This window comes from Argopecten irradians, chromosome 6, assembly GCF_041381155.1.
Source record: "Argopecten irradians isolate NY chromosome 6, Ai_NY, whole genome shotgun sequence".
NCBI classification, from domain to species: Eukaryota; Metazoa; Mollusca; class Bivalvia; order Pectinida; family Pectinidae; genus Argopecten; species Argopecten irradians.
In genome coordinates, this window is record NC_091139.1 from 14,926,762 (window position 1) to 14,946,861 (window position 20,100).

Here is a 20,100-nt window from a genome sequence, read left to right on the forward strand (position 1 = left end):
GTTTTATCTAGACCAAGAGTTGACCAGTATATCTAAGATGACCAGTTTTTATAAAGATGACCATTTACCTGGACAGTTTTATCTAGACCAAGAGTTGACCAGTGTATCTAAGATGAACAGTTTTTATAAAGATGACCATTTACCTGGACAGTTTTACCTAGACCAAGAGTTGACCAGTGTATCTGGACAGTTTTATCTAGACCAAGAGTTGACCAGTGTATCTAAGATGAACAGTTTTTATAAAGATGACCATTTACCTGGACAGTTTTACCTAGACCAAGAGTTGACCAGTGTATCTCAGATGACCAGTTTTTATAAAGATGACCATTTACCTGGACAGTTTTACCCAGACCCATATCATCCCCCAGAATGGCCCCTCTGTCCTCCTTATAGTGACTGTATAAAAACTTAATCCCATCTCGCTGGTAGTCTCTCAAGTACTGATTAATGGTCGCTGGTACCTATAATTATAAAGTACATTTAGAACATTGTAAAACATTGATAAATTAATATTTATTTCATTACATTGAAACATATTAATACATCCCAATACAGCAACATTCTACTCATTTAACAGAAGAAAGAAATCACACTTTCCGTTGCATTTCAGAGCTAGTTTTTTTTTTCTAATTATATAGCTGCAGCTAGCTACAACTACTGACGGGAAGAAAAACCTATAGCTACAGTACACACTAGGAATTTTATGAAAACTTTCACAGTGCTTTCTATCACAAAGCAAATATCTGAGATTCATTATAGATATATATATATATATATATCACTGTATTGAGATTCTGAAATTTCATCTCATAACACAGCCGAATATTGGCCTTGATTTTTATTCTTTTCCTCTATTAAGAAAATGAAGAGTCAGTACCAACTACCACCTGTCAATATTTACCTGTACAGGTTGTGTATCTTGAGTACCAGCTGAGAGTAGATATGGAATTTTGGCAGCTGCCGGAGTAAACTTAAACCTGGGCTTCTCAAGTTCTTCTTCCTCGAACCCTAGTGAGAATAAGACATTTTTCTTATCACAAAAAAAGCACATGCATTTGTAAAAATAGTGAGTGTGTTGTCTTTTTTTTTAATATGTCTTTAAATTTAATTTGGTAAATTAGGTTCGGGATGCATGCACAATATCACTTTCTAAGAAGAATCTTTACAACTCTAGGAGATAGAAAAACAGAAAAGTCCCAATTTAATATGCATTGTTCAAGTTTTTGGTACTTTCCTTGTAGATTGAGGCCAGTTTCGTTATAATGGGACTATTCACAAAGTTTGGTACTTGGTCAACTAAAAATGGTACTTGTAGCTGATGATCTTGGCTCCTTTCCAACAGTTACCATGGATTAGATGCAACCTGTCCACATATCCATGTTCACTCAATAATGCACAAAATCTAATTATTTAAGTATCTCATTGCAATATTATTGTAACAGTAGAGGAGAAAATGCAGCGACCAGACTGAGGTTCGAACCCTGGACCTCCAAACAAATTATACTTGAACATTTGGAGTATACCTAGACTTCAATATGAGCTTATCCAAGATTTCCTTTTAAAATTTGAAGTTGTCAATATAATGTGATCAATAATGGATTCATGTAAATATCTGTGAAGCATCTTTCCGATACTGACCCTCACACCCTCTTGTATCTTGGATTGCTTCTTCTTCCTCATCACTTGTCTGCAGATCTGCATTTAATTTTCTTCTCCTTGAGACTCCTGTCAGTGGTGACTCATTTTGAGAACTGTTCAAGCTTCCAAGTGACTCAGACTCTGGTTTCGATCTATGTCTAGTTGTGTGACATTTCTGCGGGGACTTTTTATCAGACTTCTTTGAGATATCTTTAGCTTTGTCCCTGAGGTATAACCACATAGAATTACTTCAACAAAAACTTTATGTATTTTACATCCATTCCGGTACAAGTTATATATAACTACTAAATACAAATCACCTTTATTGGCCCTGGTGAAAATACAACTTCAATAAATATTAAAGCAATCAACCATCAAACAAACATACCTTTTTACTCATGTCATTAAAAACAACTACTATTAAATATACATACACCCACCATTGACACAATAATTCCAGCATCACACACATAAACCGATCAACTATCTCGCATATCCACCATCACAACATTTCCATTTACTCCTTCACCGCCAAGAAATTCAACCTTACCATCTCCTCTATCACCATCCCATCTCTTACTTATAGGTAAGTAATATTCTAAATGTTCTATATTTAGGACCTGCTTTCTATTTTTAGAACCAGCTCTCATTCCTCTCAATGATCCTTACTAGACTTTATTTTTCTAACCAATGGCTATAGCTAACATATATTATAACTGGTTGGGGACCTTTCCTATAACATTTACCTCTTCTTTCTTCTTTGTAAGTCTGCTTGATTTTTGGAAGCCCCACCAATGGCCACCACTCCTTTGGCTTTTTTCTTTGGCACATAATAGTCGTCCTCTTCATCATCTGTATCGGCATACTTGTCACTAAAAGTACATGTCATTTTTTAAAACATAATCATAATCTATAATGTACAAGTGTACTTATCATATACAAGTATCCAACACATCTAAAATTATACACAATATATTTTGTCAGAAAGATCAATTCTTTGTGACTGAAGATCATTCTGTTATTAATAAATTAAATTATAATGCAAATTCACTATGAATTCTCTGCAACTTTTATTCATATTCATATTGCAAAAAAATAGTGCCAAAAGCTTACTTACCTTAACCAAGACACCTGTTCTTTACCATCCAGGGGCTTAAAGAGGCTATCATTGTGACTGATAGACGCTTCTATGATGCTGACATCTGAAAAATAAAATTCAAAAATCATTGCTAATTCATTTTTTTTTCTTTTTCTAGAATATGCTTTTAAAAATATCTCATTAAATCATCTAAATTATTTTTCTAATTTTATTCAAATTCCTAAACCTGTGTCAAACTGCTTTGATTCCCACATTTCAAAGTAGGGGAGATAACTTAATCATTTGTCTAAATCAAACTGCTTTGATTCTTACATTTCAAAGTAGGAGGTGATAACCTCTAAGTATACTATTTAGCTACATTCCAATTCTGTACAACCATATCAATGTGTAAAAGGTCAGCAACTTTCCTAAATAGCCATTTCATTATAAGGTACCACTAAATACCAGGAAAGTTTACATGTCCCTTATTCGTCCCGTTCAATGGCAATAATTGTATATGTTCTCTGACAGGTTTAAGGGTTTCTTTTATTTAATGATGCTTATGCTTCTGTCAGAATGATTTGTTAATAACAAATATATAATTACCTGGTGAATTTTTCTTCCTTGAAGCTTTTTGAAGCAAATTCACATTGATGTCTTCGGTATCATCCGATGAGTAGCCATCAAAACTTATGGTAGCGATTACACTGCCATTTTTATGTGCAAGTTTTTCTATTTTAGCTCTGTAGTATTCACCATCCTTAGAATAAGGAGCTCTGCACATCTCTCCTAAACTCCATACTGTTTAAAAAAAATAAAAGTCATTTTTTAAACCAAATACAAAATAAATGTGACAAAGTAATTCTAATAATAAAGACATGATATATAATTCTAATGTATTGTACTTAGGTGCGGCAATAGCCAATTACCCAATCTACCTAAATCAAATTTGAATCATATTTGATTTTTTCCGGTAATCTGTAAATTTTTACTGTCAACTAATAATAAACAAATATTATTTCCATTTTAGACATAAGCTTACAAATCATGTACAGATCTGAATTAAATATAAATCCAGTCATATAGAATCTACTTCGTAAGCTTGGATCCTATTCTTTAATCAGTTTTTAAGAAGATCGTAAAAAACAAAGTGTAGTTCTACTTCATTATACAATTACGTAATACGAAGCCTACCTTTCTCTCGACTCTCTTCACTAGGTTCAAACATCAGACAACATCTAACTTATTGCACTAACAGAGAAAATTGATCAGTAGCATCATAGGAGGACAGAGCGGTTGAAAATCATTAAGATCTGATCAAAAACAAATAAGAACTGCATTAGTAGTTATTACAACACACAGTTCTCTAGGCCTTTTCCACATGCTGCCTCTGAAACTTCAAACATTGAGAAAGTGAAACTGTGGAGTTTGTAATACAAAAACGGAAAACGAAATTTACGGAACAAATCATTCACATATGCATTAGGTAGAATTTATCTTTCGTTATATTATTAGCCCTATACTTATAATCTAGAACAACGCATAAACAAGCAAACTTATTTAATAACCTTATAACTTTCTTAATTACTATTTATCGAAAACGGACCCGTACGATGACCGTAATAAATCCGACTTCCGTCCTGGGTACACAATGATCCCAAATTATCACGGTAGTTCTACGCTTATATTACAAGGATATATTAGAATACGAATTAGTAATTAATAATTTCGCATGATCAACATAAATAAAACAAAAATGATAAACGGAATGTTGATGTTATTTATTACAATACGTTTAAAAGATAAGTTTGCATTGTGACATTAAGGAATAATGATTTCTCCCACAAATCTTATCGTGATTTTGATTGGACACCTGAAATTTATTTAAACCAATAATATTGTTTGTTACAACAATGACAATATAAGAAGTCAAGAAGTCGAAGGATGGCCTACGTTGGTGACCACGGCCGATATCTGTTAAAAAATTATCGTATTTGATGGTAAGATCAAAAGAAATATTGTGTTTGCTGTATTTTTCATGTCATTAGAAGATGACTCTATATCATAATCCATGAATGAGTTTGGTTAATCGTCTATTTATCTGAAATGCGGAGTTTTTAGTTGAGGTCAAGTGTCTACGATGAAAACATGAACGAAAACTAGAACGTCGAAAATAAGGTTGACATCATTGCTATATATTGTTACATAAAAGGCCAAAACGTTTATTTTTTTATATCGTAGCTTTAGGCCAGATACACATTTGCTGTCGTTTTAAAACAGCTTCTAAACGATATAGAATAATTAGTTTTGTTGTTTGTGTAGAAAACTTAAAGTTTATTAAACCCCATAAACAATAATGCCATATCAATCTCAGATCTTAATCATCCATATTACTTTTCCATATTACCTTTGAGTATATCGGATAAGTGACGTAATATTTCAAGAGTTTGCTATTCTGTTGTAGAAGGAGTGGTAGCTTTATCAGGGTGATTGGTACCCCAACAGTGTTAGGTTAATTAAGTGTATAATGGTTATTACTGGTTATTAGCTACTCACCAAGACATCGCGAAAGGTTGAACAAATGGACGGACATTCGGACCGGCAAGGACTGTGAGTAAGCCGGCCAAAAAAGGTTTTGCCGGACCGAACATAAATGTGAATTTTTCAAATCGCCTTTTGTCCATGGTCCGTTGTCCATAGTCGGTCCGTTAACAATTCTTGTTACCGCCATTTTTCAGAAAGTACTGAAGGGATCTTTTTTTCAAATTTGACATGTAGGTTCCCCTAGGGCCCTATTTGTACATATTGCATTTTGGGACCTATCGGTCAACAAGATGGCCGCCAGGCACTCAGGCAGCCATCTTTGATTTTGATAGTTAAAAACCACCAACCAGCGATCAGTACTTGGCAACTACTCCACATGGGATTCAAACTTGCATCTCTGAGGTGGAGGGCTTGTGGTTATATGTCCAGACATCTTAACCATTCGGCCACCACAGCCCCATTTTTAGCTCATCTGGTCCGAAGGACCAAGGTGAGCTTATGCCATGCCGTGGCGTCCATCCATCCGTCAACAATCCACTTCTTCTCCATAACCGCTGGTCCGATTTCAACAAAATTTGACTGGTAAGCATCCTTATGGGCTACTGACTGAAAATTGTACAAATGATGGGGCTGACCCCCCAGGGGCCTGAGGGGCGGGGTCAAAAGGGGTCAATTTAGCTATTTCCATATAAGCGACTTCTTCTCTGAAACTGAGCATGGGATAGCACCCTTAATGCAATGGTAGCATCCTTATAGGGTGTGGATTCAAAATTGTTCAAATGATGGGGCTGACCCTCGAGGGCCTGAGGGGCGGGGTCAAAAGGGGTCAGTTTGGCTATTTCCATATAAACGACTTCTTCTCTGAAACTGAGCATGGGATAGCACCCATAATGCAATGGTAGCATCCTTATAAGGTGGGGATTCAAAATTTTACAAAAGATGGGGCTGACCCCCCGGGGGCCTGAGGGGCGTGGTCAAAAGGGGTCAATTTGGCTATTTCAATATACACTTGTAAATGACTTCTCTGCACCTAAGCATGGGATAGCACTAATAATGCAATGGTATCATCCTTATAGGGTAGAGATTCAAAATTGTACAAATGATGGGGCTGATATCCGGGGGCCTGAGGGGCAGGGTCAAAAGGGGTCAATTTGGCTATTATCATATGAATGACTTAAGCTTCTTCTCTGCGACAAAGCATGGGATAGCACTCATAATGCAATGGTAGCATCCTTATAGGGTGGAAATGATGGGGCTGACCCCAGGGGGCTGAGTGGCAGGGTCAATAGGGGTCAATTTGGCTACTTCCATATAAATGACTTCTTCTCTGCAACTGAGCATGTGATACTATCACCCATAATGCAATGGGAGCATCCTTATAGGGTGGGGATTCAAAATTGTACAAATGATGGGGCTGACCCCAGGGGGCTGAGGGGCGGGGTCAAAAGGAGTCAATTTGGCTACTTCCATATTTACTTCTTCTCTGCAACTAAGCATGAGATAGCACTCATAATGCAATGGTAGCATCCTTATAGGGTGGGGATTCAAAATTGTACAAGAGATGGGGCTGACCTCATGTTGATGATTGATTGTGGTTAGAAATCTCATAATTGTTTTAGCTGTGATAGTTTTCTTTTCTTTTTTGTACTTATTTTATAAATTATTTTTCCAAAGTTTTATCAAACAGAGTTATATAACATATAAACAAGATACAACTTTCATTCCTAACACATGTTACAACATGCATGTATTTTGTTTTACATTGAGACATATTAATTTGAAATTAATTATATTGCTAAAATAGGAGTAGGCTGTTATAAAGCTTGATTTGTATATGCATTTTAATTCATGAGTAATTCCCTCCACTAATTAATAATATAACTCTCATATACATTTATAGACTAAGTTACATGTACAGACTCATACCATGACTTATAGATTACATACATACACACCCATTTTCATACAACCATACAAACGTACGCATAAGACACCTGGACTTGACAATAACAAACAAACATAGTAGAAGAAAGAGTTGAAGATTTCTTTGTCAACCCTTAGGGTACAAGAGATTGCACACTCTAACCTTTTGAACCTGAAGACAATAATGTAACATGACTTCTTGCGGTGTAAACGTAGCATGAATTGTTGATTAATCATCAATATTGACGTTCAGTCGATGGACCCATGTTAATATCACAGTGAAACTGCTTGTTTTTGGCTATTATCTTATCTTTTTCTTTTGTATATGGCAGAAAAAGAATCATTCCCTACCAATGAGGGTGTGACAACGAAACCACAACCCTCTGGGGAATTCCTGAATGTCCAACCCTCGGCAAGCTACAGTTGGACGTTCATGAATTACCCCTCAGGTTGTTATTTCATTGTCACACCCTCTAGGTAGGGATAGATTCTATTAGTCAATTCATTAGCTATTAGTATGAATGTTTGCATATTAATTATATGATCTTTCAGCAACATATACAAACAAATTCATGATACATGATCACATATTTGCATATATTCTAATGTCATTGTTTTGTTTTCAGATCAAAACACTTTACAATGGACGACAGCTCCAACAGGAGAAAGACCAGGTCCTCTGGTAGGAAAAAGGCAAGCACTAAAGTAGCCGATAGCGGGGAGGACAGCAGCCAGGTTCCTGATGGAGCAGAGGCCAATAAAAGTAAAACCAGTGGAGCATCTCCGGGGCGTTCCTCACCGGAACCAGATTGTGCGATATGTCTGGGACGTCTCCAGAACAAGTCCTTCACAGATCGCTGCTTTCACATGTTCTGCTTCGTCTGTCTACAGGAATGGTCCAAGGTCAAGGCAGAGTGTCCGCTGTGTAAGCAGAAATTTACCAGCATCATCCACAATGTAAGGTCAAATGAGGACTATGACCAGTACCCGATCCCACCAAAGATCCCGACCTGGGATCAACAGGCACGTAATTTCCGCTACCACACAACACTCACTTTGGAAAGAAGACTGCAAATCAATATTCCTGACTTTCGACAGCATCCACAGTACCAGGAGCATGATTACACGCTCCAGCGACCAAGTCACCACAATCACATGACGACTCGGTCACACTGGCGCCGTCAGAGACAGGCCTCCAGTTCCGATTTCCGTAGGAGGATCTACACAAACAACCTAAGACTTGTTGAGGTTAGTGACCCCAGAATGCGCACAAGAGATACAACGCCAAGTTTTTTCAGGAGTAACCCAGCATGCACTCACAGACTTGTCCCATGGTTGAACCGGGAACTCAATGCTCTGCTCCAAGGCCAGCAGGAAAACGTTCAGTTTGTTCTGGAACTCATCATGGGCAGGATTAAAGACATGGCCATCACAAGCGAGGACTTTTACCAAAGTGTTTACCCATACATAGGAAGATACACCAGACATTTCATGCAGGAATTTGAACATTTTGCTAGATCTCCCTACAACATGGCTGCCTATGACCAGCATGCGGTGTATCAACCACAAACCTTAGCTGTTGAGTCAGACTCGGACACAGACTCCATCCTCTCAGTAGGCAATGATGATAATAATGATGATGATGATGACGTAATTGTGATTTCTCCGAGTCAAGACAGTGGTAGGAGGCGTCAACCATCCCCGCCTCATCGTCCGAGAGAGAGAAGTTCTCTGACATACCGTGACCTCTCACCATTGTTGCACAGAGTAAGAAGCCTGCTGGAATATCCGGACCCGGGTAGTAGCCATCTGGGTATTGGCACGCCCGGGTGGGATTCCCCTACACCTGGACCATCCTGGGCTGCTGAGGCCGACGTGTCAGACTCATCAGCTGCTGTAACCACTGTGGATGAGGAGACAGTATTAGACGATGGACTTCGCTCCATGGAGAACGCACATGCAGTTAAAACAGAAGATGAGCGCGACATTGATGTAGAAAATTCCTCTAGTGACGATTCTGATTCTAGTGGAGCTGAAAGTGACATTGTGTTTGTAGGGTACGATCGACCCTGGCAGGAGCGTTCTCCAATATTACTTTTATCATCGAGTGATGATGAAGACGCTACTGCCCAGTCAAATTTAAACGGTGCCATTGATAGGAATTCTAAGCATAAAGAGGATAAAAAACCTCACAGTGACAGACATAGGAAACGGGACTCTGAGATGTCGAAAAATCACTCTAAATCCTCAAAGAGGCGAAGGTCACGATCAAGGTCATGGTCAAGATCTCGATCCAGATCTTCACCTCGGCATGAAAGTTACCGGAGAAGGAGCAGTCATTCTAGGTCAAGGTCAAAGTATGTGTCTGATTATCGTAGGCGAAGGTCAAGGTCAAGAGATCGATCAGGATCAAAAAGGAAAAGAATGTCGTCTCCCATTAGTTCAGATCAGTCCTACGCTTACAGATCTAGATCAAACTTGCTGTCATGGGATCGTAAACGACACAGAAGTAAATCAAGTAGTGTTGAAATCACTTACGTAAAGCGAAAGAAATCAAAACACAAGAAAAAAGAGAAGAAACATCACAGAAAACATAAAAGTAAGAAGCATAAAAAAAGAAGGCGAGCTTCAGATTCGGAAGATAGTGAGGGTAGTAGGACTCAGGGTAGACCAAGGAGTTTGGTTACTGTGGTGAACAAATCAAACGAGACAATCCAGAAACAAAGGGATGAGCATGAAGAAGAACATAAAACCATTAGTAATGATAGTAGTAATAATCACACTCATAAAACTTCTTCTTCACAACCACTGGCGTCAGACTCGTCCGTCTCAAATACAAACACAGTGACAACAGGTACAACATCAATAGCACCGGTCTCAACAGGATCTTTAGATTCAAAAGTGACTACTACTGAACCTTCAGATTCAAAATCTAATTCTATAGAACCGAGCGTCAATAAGAAACCATATAAGAAACACCCAACTGGTCATAAAAAGAGTAGCCAGAACAAAAACTTATCACAGCCTACATCCTTGCAACATGCTTCCTCTGAAATTGTTCATCCATCACATTCATATGATTCATCCTCATTTACTGGAAATGTGTCTGCATCTAGCTCACAATCTACTGGAAATGTTTTTGAACCTAGTATACATTCTACTGAAAATATATCTGCATCTAGCTCACATTCTACTGAAAATATGTCTGTATCTAGCTTACAATCTACTGGAAATATATCTGCGTCTAGCTCACATTCTACTGGAAATATATCTGCGTCTAGTTCACATTCTACTGAAAATATATCTGCATCTAACTTACAATCTAGTGGTAATATGTCTGGACCTACTGCTAGCTCACAATCTGCTGAGAACATTGACGGGGACATTCATGATCACATTAGTAAGACATCACCTGAATCAGATCAGGAAAAGGTAACAAAAGAATCTTATACCCAAGGTGCTTCACCATGTGATGCACAATCGCCTAAAGACCAAAGTGATGGACCGGTCTGTGTGGCAGCAGATCAGTCCAGTAGTAACATTTCTGCATCAGATGATAGATTAAAAACCTTGAAAGACAGTGATGTAGAAAGTAGTAATTCAGACAACAGTTGTGAACATCAAATACCAGAGAGCTCTTCTAGTTCTAAGCTAAACACCATCCATGATTCTGATCAGAATTTAACACCAGCTGTATCTGTAGTAAAGAGAACCTCTATTGAGTTAGATCAATCATCATCAGATTACAATGGAGATGAGAACAAAAATGTGCAAACTGAATCAGATGGAGTTACTATGATGCCCAGTGATGAGGCAGCTTCCAGCTCTATTAGGACTGATGACAGCAGACACAGCAATGACATAACAGATAAATACCAGTCCCCTCCCGGTACAACTAACAGTGGGACACGTCGACTTAGGCACCAGTCAAGTACTATTGAGATCCTGGACTCCGACTCATCAAACAGTGACTCCGATACTGAAGTGATAGAATGTGCTGGGAGTGCAGAACGTGGGAGGGGTAACGAACATAAAAGGTCGTGTGTTATTGTCGCCTCTCCCCCAGTGATTGGTTACCCACCAAACAGTGTCTCGGACTACTCTAGATACTCTGGTGATCAAGGTCAGGGCCCACCCAGTAGTACGTCTGAGGCTAATGTGTATGACAACTCCAGTACAATGCCATCCCTCCCCAGTAGTCCCTGTGTCTACAGTAGCCCTAGCCTTATGTACGGTTCCCCAATGGGAAGTAGTCTAGCCATTCCAGGCTTCAACAGTCTCTTCCATTCCTCCAGTGCCAGTATCATGAGGACGGATGGCTTTGTCAGTAATGTGGCAGTGTCCATATCCACCGCGGGCGTACAGAGTCAGCATATGACCAACCATGTGTATCGAGCTAGTCCGAGCGGACAGTGGGAATCTCACCATTCTGCACATAGTATCTCTCGTGCAAACATGGGAAATGTTGAACTTGTACAGACAATGTCCGGCGTTGCTCACAACAATCTTTATGGCTCCTCATGCAGCGCGTCATCATCAACCATGACCTACTTACCGCGAACCACCTGTGGGACAGGTTTACCTACAGGGGCCTCCGTACAAACATACACAAACACAGAACAGTCGTATGTCCCTACTGCAGGTACAAGTCAGTATGTTCCCACCACAAGTCAGGCACCAATGGTACCAAGCACCTCTTCTCAGACAAACTATCTGCTAAATGGAAACCAACTTCCAAATCAGGAAAGTTCGCAAGCCTCACTCTCCCCTTTACCTCGGTATTACACAAATCCTAGCTCTAGTGGTTTGTGGCCACAGGACAGACATATTGATGTGACCAATAGCAGTGAGGGGGGCAGTGATGTGGATGTGCTATTTTTGTCTGATAATGAAGATGAATTGAGGGAAATCAACATAATGGATGTCACCGACGAGGAGGAGGAATCATTCGACGATGGATCCCATGTGGTAGATCTAGGAAGTGTTGATCTCATCAGCGATGACAGCGATGTCGAGATAGAGGAAACGCCGGGAGCAACAGGCAGTGTATGCCAGAGTCTGATTGGTGCTGGTTTACCACACGGGAGTGTGAGTGACGCAGTGCTGGAAGATGATGCAGAGCGGAGTCGCAGGACTACCTGTGATCTCAGTCTGTGTGTAAGTGACGACGACGAAACAACATCGCATAGTCATGGGCAGCTTAATGTTTGTTCTTCCTCAGAAGAAGACAGTAATTTATTGTGTAATGCAACTTCAGAAGATAAGATAAAAAATGGAAATGGTGTTTTATCATCATATAGAAACATCAATGAAGAATCAGATTGCATCTCACCAGTTAGCTCCACTGACTCTCATAGTGCCAGTAACTTACATGGAGAAACTGATCAAACTTCAACAGGGTCTAGTTTAGACTGTCAAAATCCTAAATCCAAATCAAACCAAATTGTTTCATTCAACTCTAGTATTGTTGGTCTTGATTCTGGCACCGAGTCGGACAAAACTATATCATCTCATTCTAGTGTCAACTGTCATAGTTCCATATTAACTGAAATAGCTGGAATGTGTAATTCTGAATCAAATTGTCAGAATTCAGATTCCAGCGAATCTGTACCATCTCATATGCATTCTGTGGTTGAAAGTTTGGATTCTTGTTTATGGAAGAACAGTTCTTCAACAGACAATGATACACAGAGGGTATACAACATAGCATGTAGAGGTGAATCATCAATCAATTATGAAACATCTGATAAAGATAGTGAAATGTGTGATTTATCTATAAACAATGACAGTATGTGTAGTTCATCAGAAAATGAAAATCAAAACATCGAGAGTGTTAGTGATTCATCAGGCAATGTAGGCCAAACAATTGGTGGTTCATCAAAAACTGAAAGCCAGAATATTGACAGAATGTGTGATTCGTCTGAAAGTGAAAACCAGAAAATAGAAGGTATTGGTGGTTCATTAGAAAATGAAAGGCATAATATTGACAGTATATGTGGTTCATCAGAAAATGAAAACCAGAACATTGACAGAATGTGTAATTCATCAGAAAATGAAAACCAAAACATTGACAGAATGTGTGATTCATCAGAAAATGAAAACCAAAACATTGACAGAATGTGTGATTCATCAGAAAATGAAAACCAGAACATTGACAGAATGTGTGATTCATCGGAAAATGAAAACCAGAACATTGACAGAATGTGTGATTCATCAGAAAATGAAAACCAGAGCATTGACAGAATGTGTGATTCATCAGAAAATGAAAACCAGAGCATTGACAGAATGTGTGATTCATCTGTACATAGTAACAGGAGCATTAATTCACCTGATTCATCAAACAGTGATTCATCTAGCTCTCCTCATAGAAATGCAATAAGTCCAGTCTGTGGTGAAAGTAAGGGTGTCGATGAAAATGTAGAGGTAAATGAAAAATGTGTAGAATATTCATCAGATGATTTAAATGATACAGAACTAAGTGAAGGCTTGTCTTTCTCAGGCAGTGATGTTGAGGGAGCAGACAACAGCTAAATATCAATATACATTTAGGTATAGTCAATAGTGTATAATCTTAAAATAGGTTTTTGCTTTTGGTTTGATACACAAACTTAGATTTTGTAATGTAATGCAAACATCAACTTCCATAAGTAATATATTTAATATTATTTAAATACATGTAGATTTTTTTTTTTATCAAAATTTGTTGCGCAGATATAATATAGAATCTACATTTTGTAATTTTATTCTGTATAGCATATTGCTTTAATATCATCTACTCTTGGGAGTAACCGAAGTGTTGATTTTGGTGTCACGTGTTTGTGAGGGTAACGTCAGCAAGTGATTAACCGTAAATTGGGATATTTTGAATATGGTCATATTTTAGCTTATTTGGCGGTTGGCATAAAAGCGCCAAAATTTAATGCACCAAAATTTGGCTATGTATTTGTTTGTATATAAAGATCAATACATCTACATGTCATGTATTATGTATATGAAAACATACTTTTAGGTAAATTACTCGATCACGTTACATAAATATACATTTAGGGTATGTACTGTCAACTGGAAAAATAATATACAAGTGCGTTACCTGTGTGAATTTTTTTTTTGTGCAAACATGTATATATATTGGATGTGTGACTAATGATAACTTCTATAGAAGACCAATATTTCAAAGGGCCGTCTTTGTATTGATAAAGCTTTAAAAAAACGTCGGTTTTTCATTGTTGCAGAATCTATATATAAAGAAAAAGTAAATCTTCAGAATTCTGTTCTTTTATCAATTGAAACTAAGTTATGCACCAAAAATCTACATAGCATAGGACTACGCCAAATTTAAACACACCAAAATTTAACCACCCTATTTTGATACAAAAATGCCATATTTTCCCCAAAGCCAATATATCCCAATTTATGGTAAAACACACAAAATAATGACATAAAAATAAATACTTTCTAACAAGAACAGATAACTCTGTCATATATATATATGCAAAGATTAAGTATGCAAGATAAAAGTTTAAGATAAACTGTTATGGCACATGTACATTTCTCTAAATTGCAACCCAATAGCCTGATAACATTTGTGCAGAATAATTGTTTCTATTGTGGAATGACATAAAAAGAGGATATCTTGTGTAACATCATTTCAACAGAAAGATTACAAATATTTACATTCCATCACCACTGGGGATACTAGTCCCACACAAACGTTATCAGGTATCGTGTGGTACGTGAATTAGTCCCATTAATATATGCATAGGTATTTGATTATTTAGTATAAAGGTTAGAAAAACACAAATTTTGTTTTAGCCAGTATGAGGCTGGTGTTCACATTGCTATTTGAATGCTACATGTAACATATACATAGATACTACATTAAAGGGTGATGATTTAATTGATTTCCAGCGGGTATATTGATTTGGATTTTTCCATTTGTTCTCTTTTTGAAACTTCTTTTCTGTACAATAAGTGCAACAAATAAAATTGATATATTCTTAGAACTTGGTAACAATTAGAAAGTTTAATCAAATACCTTAAGTTCTGGACTAACTTTTGATCAGCACTTTTAAATTTGTAGAACACAATTTGGAGTTATTGCCCGTTTGTTAACATCATCATTCTCTATCATCTCTGAGCAATAACTGAAGTAAGTAAATGTTTACTTAATTTCATGGAACTTTGTGATAACTTTAATACCTTAATTCAGCTAAATTGAATTTTCACTTTAAAGCTAAAAAAAATATTTGTCAGAGTTATGACCCCTTGATTGGCAAATGCCTGTTCTTTGCTGATAAGAACTGCGATGAATCCAATTTAATTTACGTGACCTTGTTTATGTTTATATTATCTATTTCCTGAAAACAGGGGATATAAAATCTACTAATGTTCTTGTTTATAGGTTAGATATTGTGTTAGAACTTTGGTCAATCATAATTATATATACATACACATATACTGTATACTGTGGACCCGCAATAATCCGGATACCAATAGTGCAGAAAACTCCCGATCTAGAAAGGAAATATTAAAGAATGTACAAATGTATTTGTTATATTGACTATGAGTACATGTAGAAGGAATTCTACAGTAGTCTGGAATATTGCTAATCCAGGTGGTCTGGGCTGCGGGAATGTCAGGGGTTTCAATATTAGGCGGTAAACCGGTACTTTTGATGGTTAAACTTGGCTGTGGTACAGCCTGATTTGGGCTTAATTACATTAGATAGCATAAAGATAGTATAGAATAGTACCCTCTGAAATTGCAATTATACCTCCTCTCCTGAAAACTATTGAATCCCCTAGAATGTACATTGTACAGAAGTCTGGATTATCAAAGGTCCACTGTAAAAACAAATTTTGTTTATAATCTTTAAAAAAGAGTCTATATATAAAGGTATGTAATGATCATCAGTTTTAAATCTTTTGAACCTCAAAAAGAGATACCTTTATCAGCTTCTGTGATGTGATAGTGACTGGTATCTAGGTTTAAAACAAATATTGTATTACTTGTAAATAGATATAAGCACATTCAGAAAGTTAAACTTTGTGTAACCAGATTATAAAACAGATAAAGGAATAATATATCTGTGATTTTGTTTTAGTAAAACTATTTTATTAATTTTATTTTTTTGAAATTAGGGTTAATTTAGTGGCAGACAAGAAATCAGGTCTCTTAATGATTGTGAATAATGATTTATTATTTATAATTTGATTAACACATTGTGTATAAAATTGTGTTTTTAAAACCCATTCTGTTTATAATGTGCTATCAATTTTCGGTCTGTGTCTGGTTCATTTGTGTATTTACTATAGTATTAGATCTGGTAAACACTTATGATTAGTCAGTCAACTAGGCAAAAATCCAGATCCTATCTTTTATTTTTTTATTTATGAATTCTTTATTACCAATGAGTTGTTTTTTATCTGAAGTCTTCCAAAAATTACTTTACAGTAGAATTCGTTTTAGAATTCTATAAGCATTTCAATATCTTACTCGAATCCACGGCTTAAATAGACTTCTATATTACTCATTAAAATCAAATTATTTACACGTGGAAATACAAATTGTATATAAATTATACCGTGTGTTGCAGTGTTGAAGGGAGGTAAATCCTTTATCCCCAAGCATAGTAAAACAAAGGGAAGCAACTCCAATATTATATCACTAAACTCGAAGGGTTCTGCGAATTATGAATTAATGTATGTACCATATGCACGGGAGTATCCAGAAATATTTTGTTCTTATTGAACTAGAGTGCTAGACTAAGAGAAAAAACAAGTCTTTGAATGTCTGAACATTGGAGAGGGAAAGTGGGAGGGAGAGAGAGAGAGAGAGAGAGAGAGAGAGAGAGAGAGAGAGAGAGAGAGAGAGGGACCAAGCCTTCATCGTATTGTATTGCCAAACTTTTATCATTGTAATGTAATTAATCAACAGATATTATTTAAACACTATATTTAAATAAATATTGCATATTGAAACACTAGTATTTGTGTTCCCTTAATTGTTTTTTCATGACTCTTCGTACATGTATAGATATGCTGTTATACATTTCTATTTGTGGAACGGTTACAAAAATTAGCCCCCCCCCTTTCAATCCTATCGTCTTTTATATATGCTATTAAATCCTTTTTTGTGCAATCAAACAGAACCAAGTTCCACAAAAGCTAGTATGCATCATGACACTTGAGATATAAGATACGAAAACATGTGCAATAATTATAACTAGCTATAGGTCTTACAGTTCATGCAAAAATGCATCAGGTTGGGATTATATTTCTTTCACAAAATTATTGAGTGATAAATATTTATAGAACCGCTCTTTGCATGACAAGGTCAAGAAGGAATAAAGTCAAATGCTGTTAAATAAATGATGATAGTACCATTTATAAACACAATGGTGTGGTTACTTGACGAAAGAAATGTGACTTAAAATCTGCAGCATTTGTTTCATAAAATGAACATTTTTCACTTTTTTTTTGTCAAAATTACAACTACATGTACTTATAAGTAGTGACCCCGATTCTAAGTAGAGGTAAACAATAACCTCGTTATAAATTTCGAACGTGCTCATAATTTTGAATCGATAAATGATAATGCAGTGGGATTTTCGTTCTTATTAATTGAGGATCAACTTCAGGAATATTTTTCAAGTTATGGAAATATAATAAACAAAATGTTATCTAAAAAATATTTTTTTTAAATGTTTACATCCCTCCCTACCGAACCTATTTTTTTTTTTTTTTTTTTTTTTTACAAAAGTATATTCCCGGTCGTTGAGATCATCAGAAGCGACGCTACAAACAGTGACATCATTATTTCTATACAGGGGACAATAATGCCAATTTTAAGCTAGTGGAAATGCTCGTTGCCCGCGAAATTGAATTATGCTTCCAATAACTAAATAAAAGATGTATTGTTTCCTTTGTTTTAGCATTCCATATCGGCGTTTATAAATTGGCATTGCCACTAAATCTGACTTCGACATCGATATCTCTCAATATTTTGTTGCTTGTCAATTTTAATTTTTGTATGCCAAAGATACTGGTTGTAAGAATTGCGATGGACCAGAAACCAGTAGCGATAGTTTCTGACCTATATCTATTTGTTTATATTATTATCCGGCAGACACGTAGATTTTCTTTACTAATGTAGAATTCGTTTCATTTAGTAAGTAATAGATCTAAACAAAACGTTATCGATACCGAGAAGTGTTCATTAACACGGATTCAATGTACATTGAAAGTAAATATACAGGAAAGATTAAGGAAATAGATTCACAATCAATTATCATTAAATTGGTACAATATCAAATTATTAGAAATTAATTCTTCCCATTCGTTGTGGTTGCTTAATACGTGTATAATATTGAGTGAACATGTAGTATCTGTTAACAAATACTTTAAATGTTATATATCATAGTCACTTTGCATTGAATTGAATTGAACTTTGCAAGCTTAAAATGCAGTCGGTGTACCTAAATGTTAAATGAAATAAATAAAGAACTTTACACATATTTCAAAAGATAAATATTCAGTGAATGAGTGTTTCATACAATGGTTTGAAACCGACAGAATACATAAACTTCAATAATGCAATTCCTATTTGATGTTTACAAGACTATGACTATTCCTTGACTGAATGTCACCTGAGCAGAAAATCGGATTTGAGTTGTACGCTAAGCTTCCTGCGCTTTGTTCCTCAAACACGAAATCGTGACGCATGTAACAAAGCCCTTGATATCCAATTCGCTGGGATATGTAAATTTGGTAGCTGGCGCTATTTAAAGATTTATGGAGATATGAAGGATGGGAATAGATATAGTGTGACGAGGGTTTCAAAGTTACCAACTTTTGTGATCCCGAGAGGAAATTATTCCTAAATGAACGTGAACGAGTATTTTTTCTTTCATACAGTCATGTGATTTTTTTTAAATACGAGATTTAAAAAATTATTAAAAATCGGGATATTTACTTTTATAGTAAATAGTAAATATCCCGATTTTTTTAATAATTTTTCAAATCTCGTATTTTAAAAAAAAAAAAAATCACATGACTGTCATATATACTCATCAGTCCATCCTCCAAATACAAAAAAATGTATGACAACATCCATTTTCATTGAGTTGGCCCCCTGTGATTCTTTCATACTTTTCTGTTTGATTGTTTATATAAAGGTTACACAACGAGTGGTTGTTTAATAAGGATTTTATTCCACATGAGTGAGTTATTTTTTTAAAGTTACAATAGACACCAGCTACTTTAAGTAGATAAAGTTAGTAATACCAAATTGCGAGTTCTCATCGACCTACATTTTTCAGGGCGAAAACGATAGAAGCCACTTTTCGTTTCTTGATTGCACTGTAGGTACTTGAAATCTTCGCAATCCTGGGTGTGAAATATGGAACGGTAGAATTGGGTGTCATCTGCAAACATGCAAATGGTGGTTCAATGGTTTCAAGGGAGGTGAAAAGAAATAGAACTGGCCCGAGGACAGATCTACGTACATTGTCCTATGAAAGATGAAATGAAACATCCTACACGTGCAGTATTGGAAATAATGGATGTTTCTCTCAGTATTTTCATAATATCTATATGTGAAAACTACTGACTACTGTTGACCAAAAGCCTGGTCTTCGATGTTTGTTTTTCGAGAAGAAACAATAAAGTAATGGTCATAAGAACAAAACCTATCCATTATTGAGGTTCTGTTATATTACCCAGGTAAGGTTTATGACACACAATATAAATCTATTGAGACTAACCAGACTAGCTTCGACTCTTACATGAGATATGGATTTGATCCCAGCGTAACCTAGATTTGACAGGGAACACTTTAGTCATAGTGGTGTTTTTAGCTGTTTTTCTTTCTCGTGCTGAAAGGTTTTAGTTGCCAGTAGTGAAGAATAAACACAGATA

At 36.3% G+C, this 20,100-nt stretch overlaps 2 protein-coding genes across 15 annotated transcripts in view; one reads left to right on the top strand and one right to left on the bottom strand.

Annotated features, from left to right (window-relative positions):
* The window catches only part of LOC138325101 (DNA excision repair protein ERCC-6-like 2), a 79,230-nt gene that overhangs the window by 13,721 nt on the left and 45,409 nt on the right, over window positions 1-20,100 (bottom strand). For 4 of the 14 annotated variants that reach the window (XM_069270526.1, XM_069270525.1, XM_069270523.1 and 1 more), the window contains 7 exons: window positions 3,911-4,029; window positions 3,323-3,517; window positions 2,756-2,840; window positions 2,385-2,510; window positions 1,639-1,862; window positions 902-1,008; window positions 333-461 (listed from right to left, as the gene is read on the bottom strand). In XM_069270526.1, coding sequence (XP_069126627.1) covers window positions 333-461; window positions 902-1,008; window positions 1,639-1,862; window positions 2,385-2,510; window positions 2,756-2,840; window positions 3,323-3,517; window positions 3,911-3,944 — 900 coding nt within the window. In that variant the 5' untranslated portion in view covers window positions 3,945-4,029. Of the gene's footprint in view, window positions 1-332; window positions 462-901; window positions 1,009-1,638; window positions 1,863-2,384; window positions 2,511-2,755; window positions 2,841-3,322; window positions 3,518-3,910; window positions 7,000-15,633; window positions 15,697-20,100 lie in introns of those variants that run through there. The other 10 variants (XM_069270529.1, XM_069270519.1, XM_069270528.1 and 7 more) reach the window with 4 other exon arrangements.
* Window positions 4,640-17,049, top strand: LOC138325100 (serine-rich adhesin for platelets-like). The gene is made up of 2 exons (XM_069270516.1): window positions 4,640-4,716; window positions 7,810-17,049. The coding sequence occupies exon 2, from the start codon at window positions 7,826-7,828 to the stop codon at window positions 13,712-13,714; it is 5,889 nt and encodes a 1,962-aa protein (XP_069126617.1). The 5' UTR covers window positions 4,640-4,716; window positions 7,810-7,825; the 3' UTR covers window positions 13,715-17,049.

What these genes read in the sequence shown, in the direction of transcription:
- LOC138325100 (XM_069270516.1), top strand. Translation starts at nt 7,826, where the DNA reads ATGGACGACAGCTCCAACAGGAGAAAGACCAGGTCCTCTGGTAGGAAA.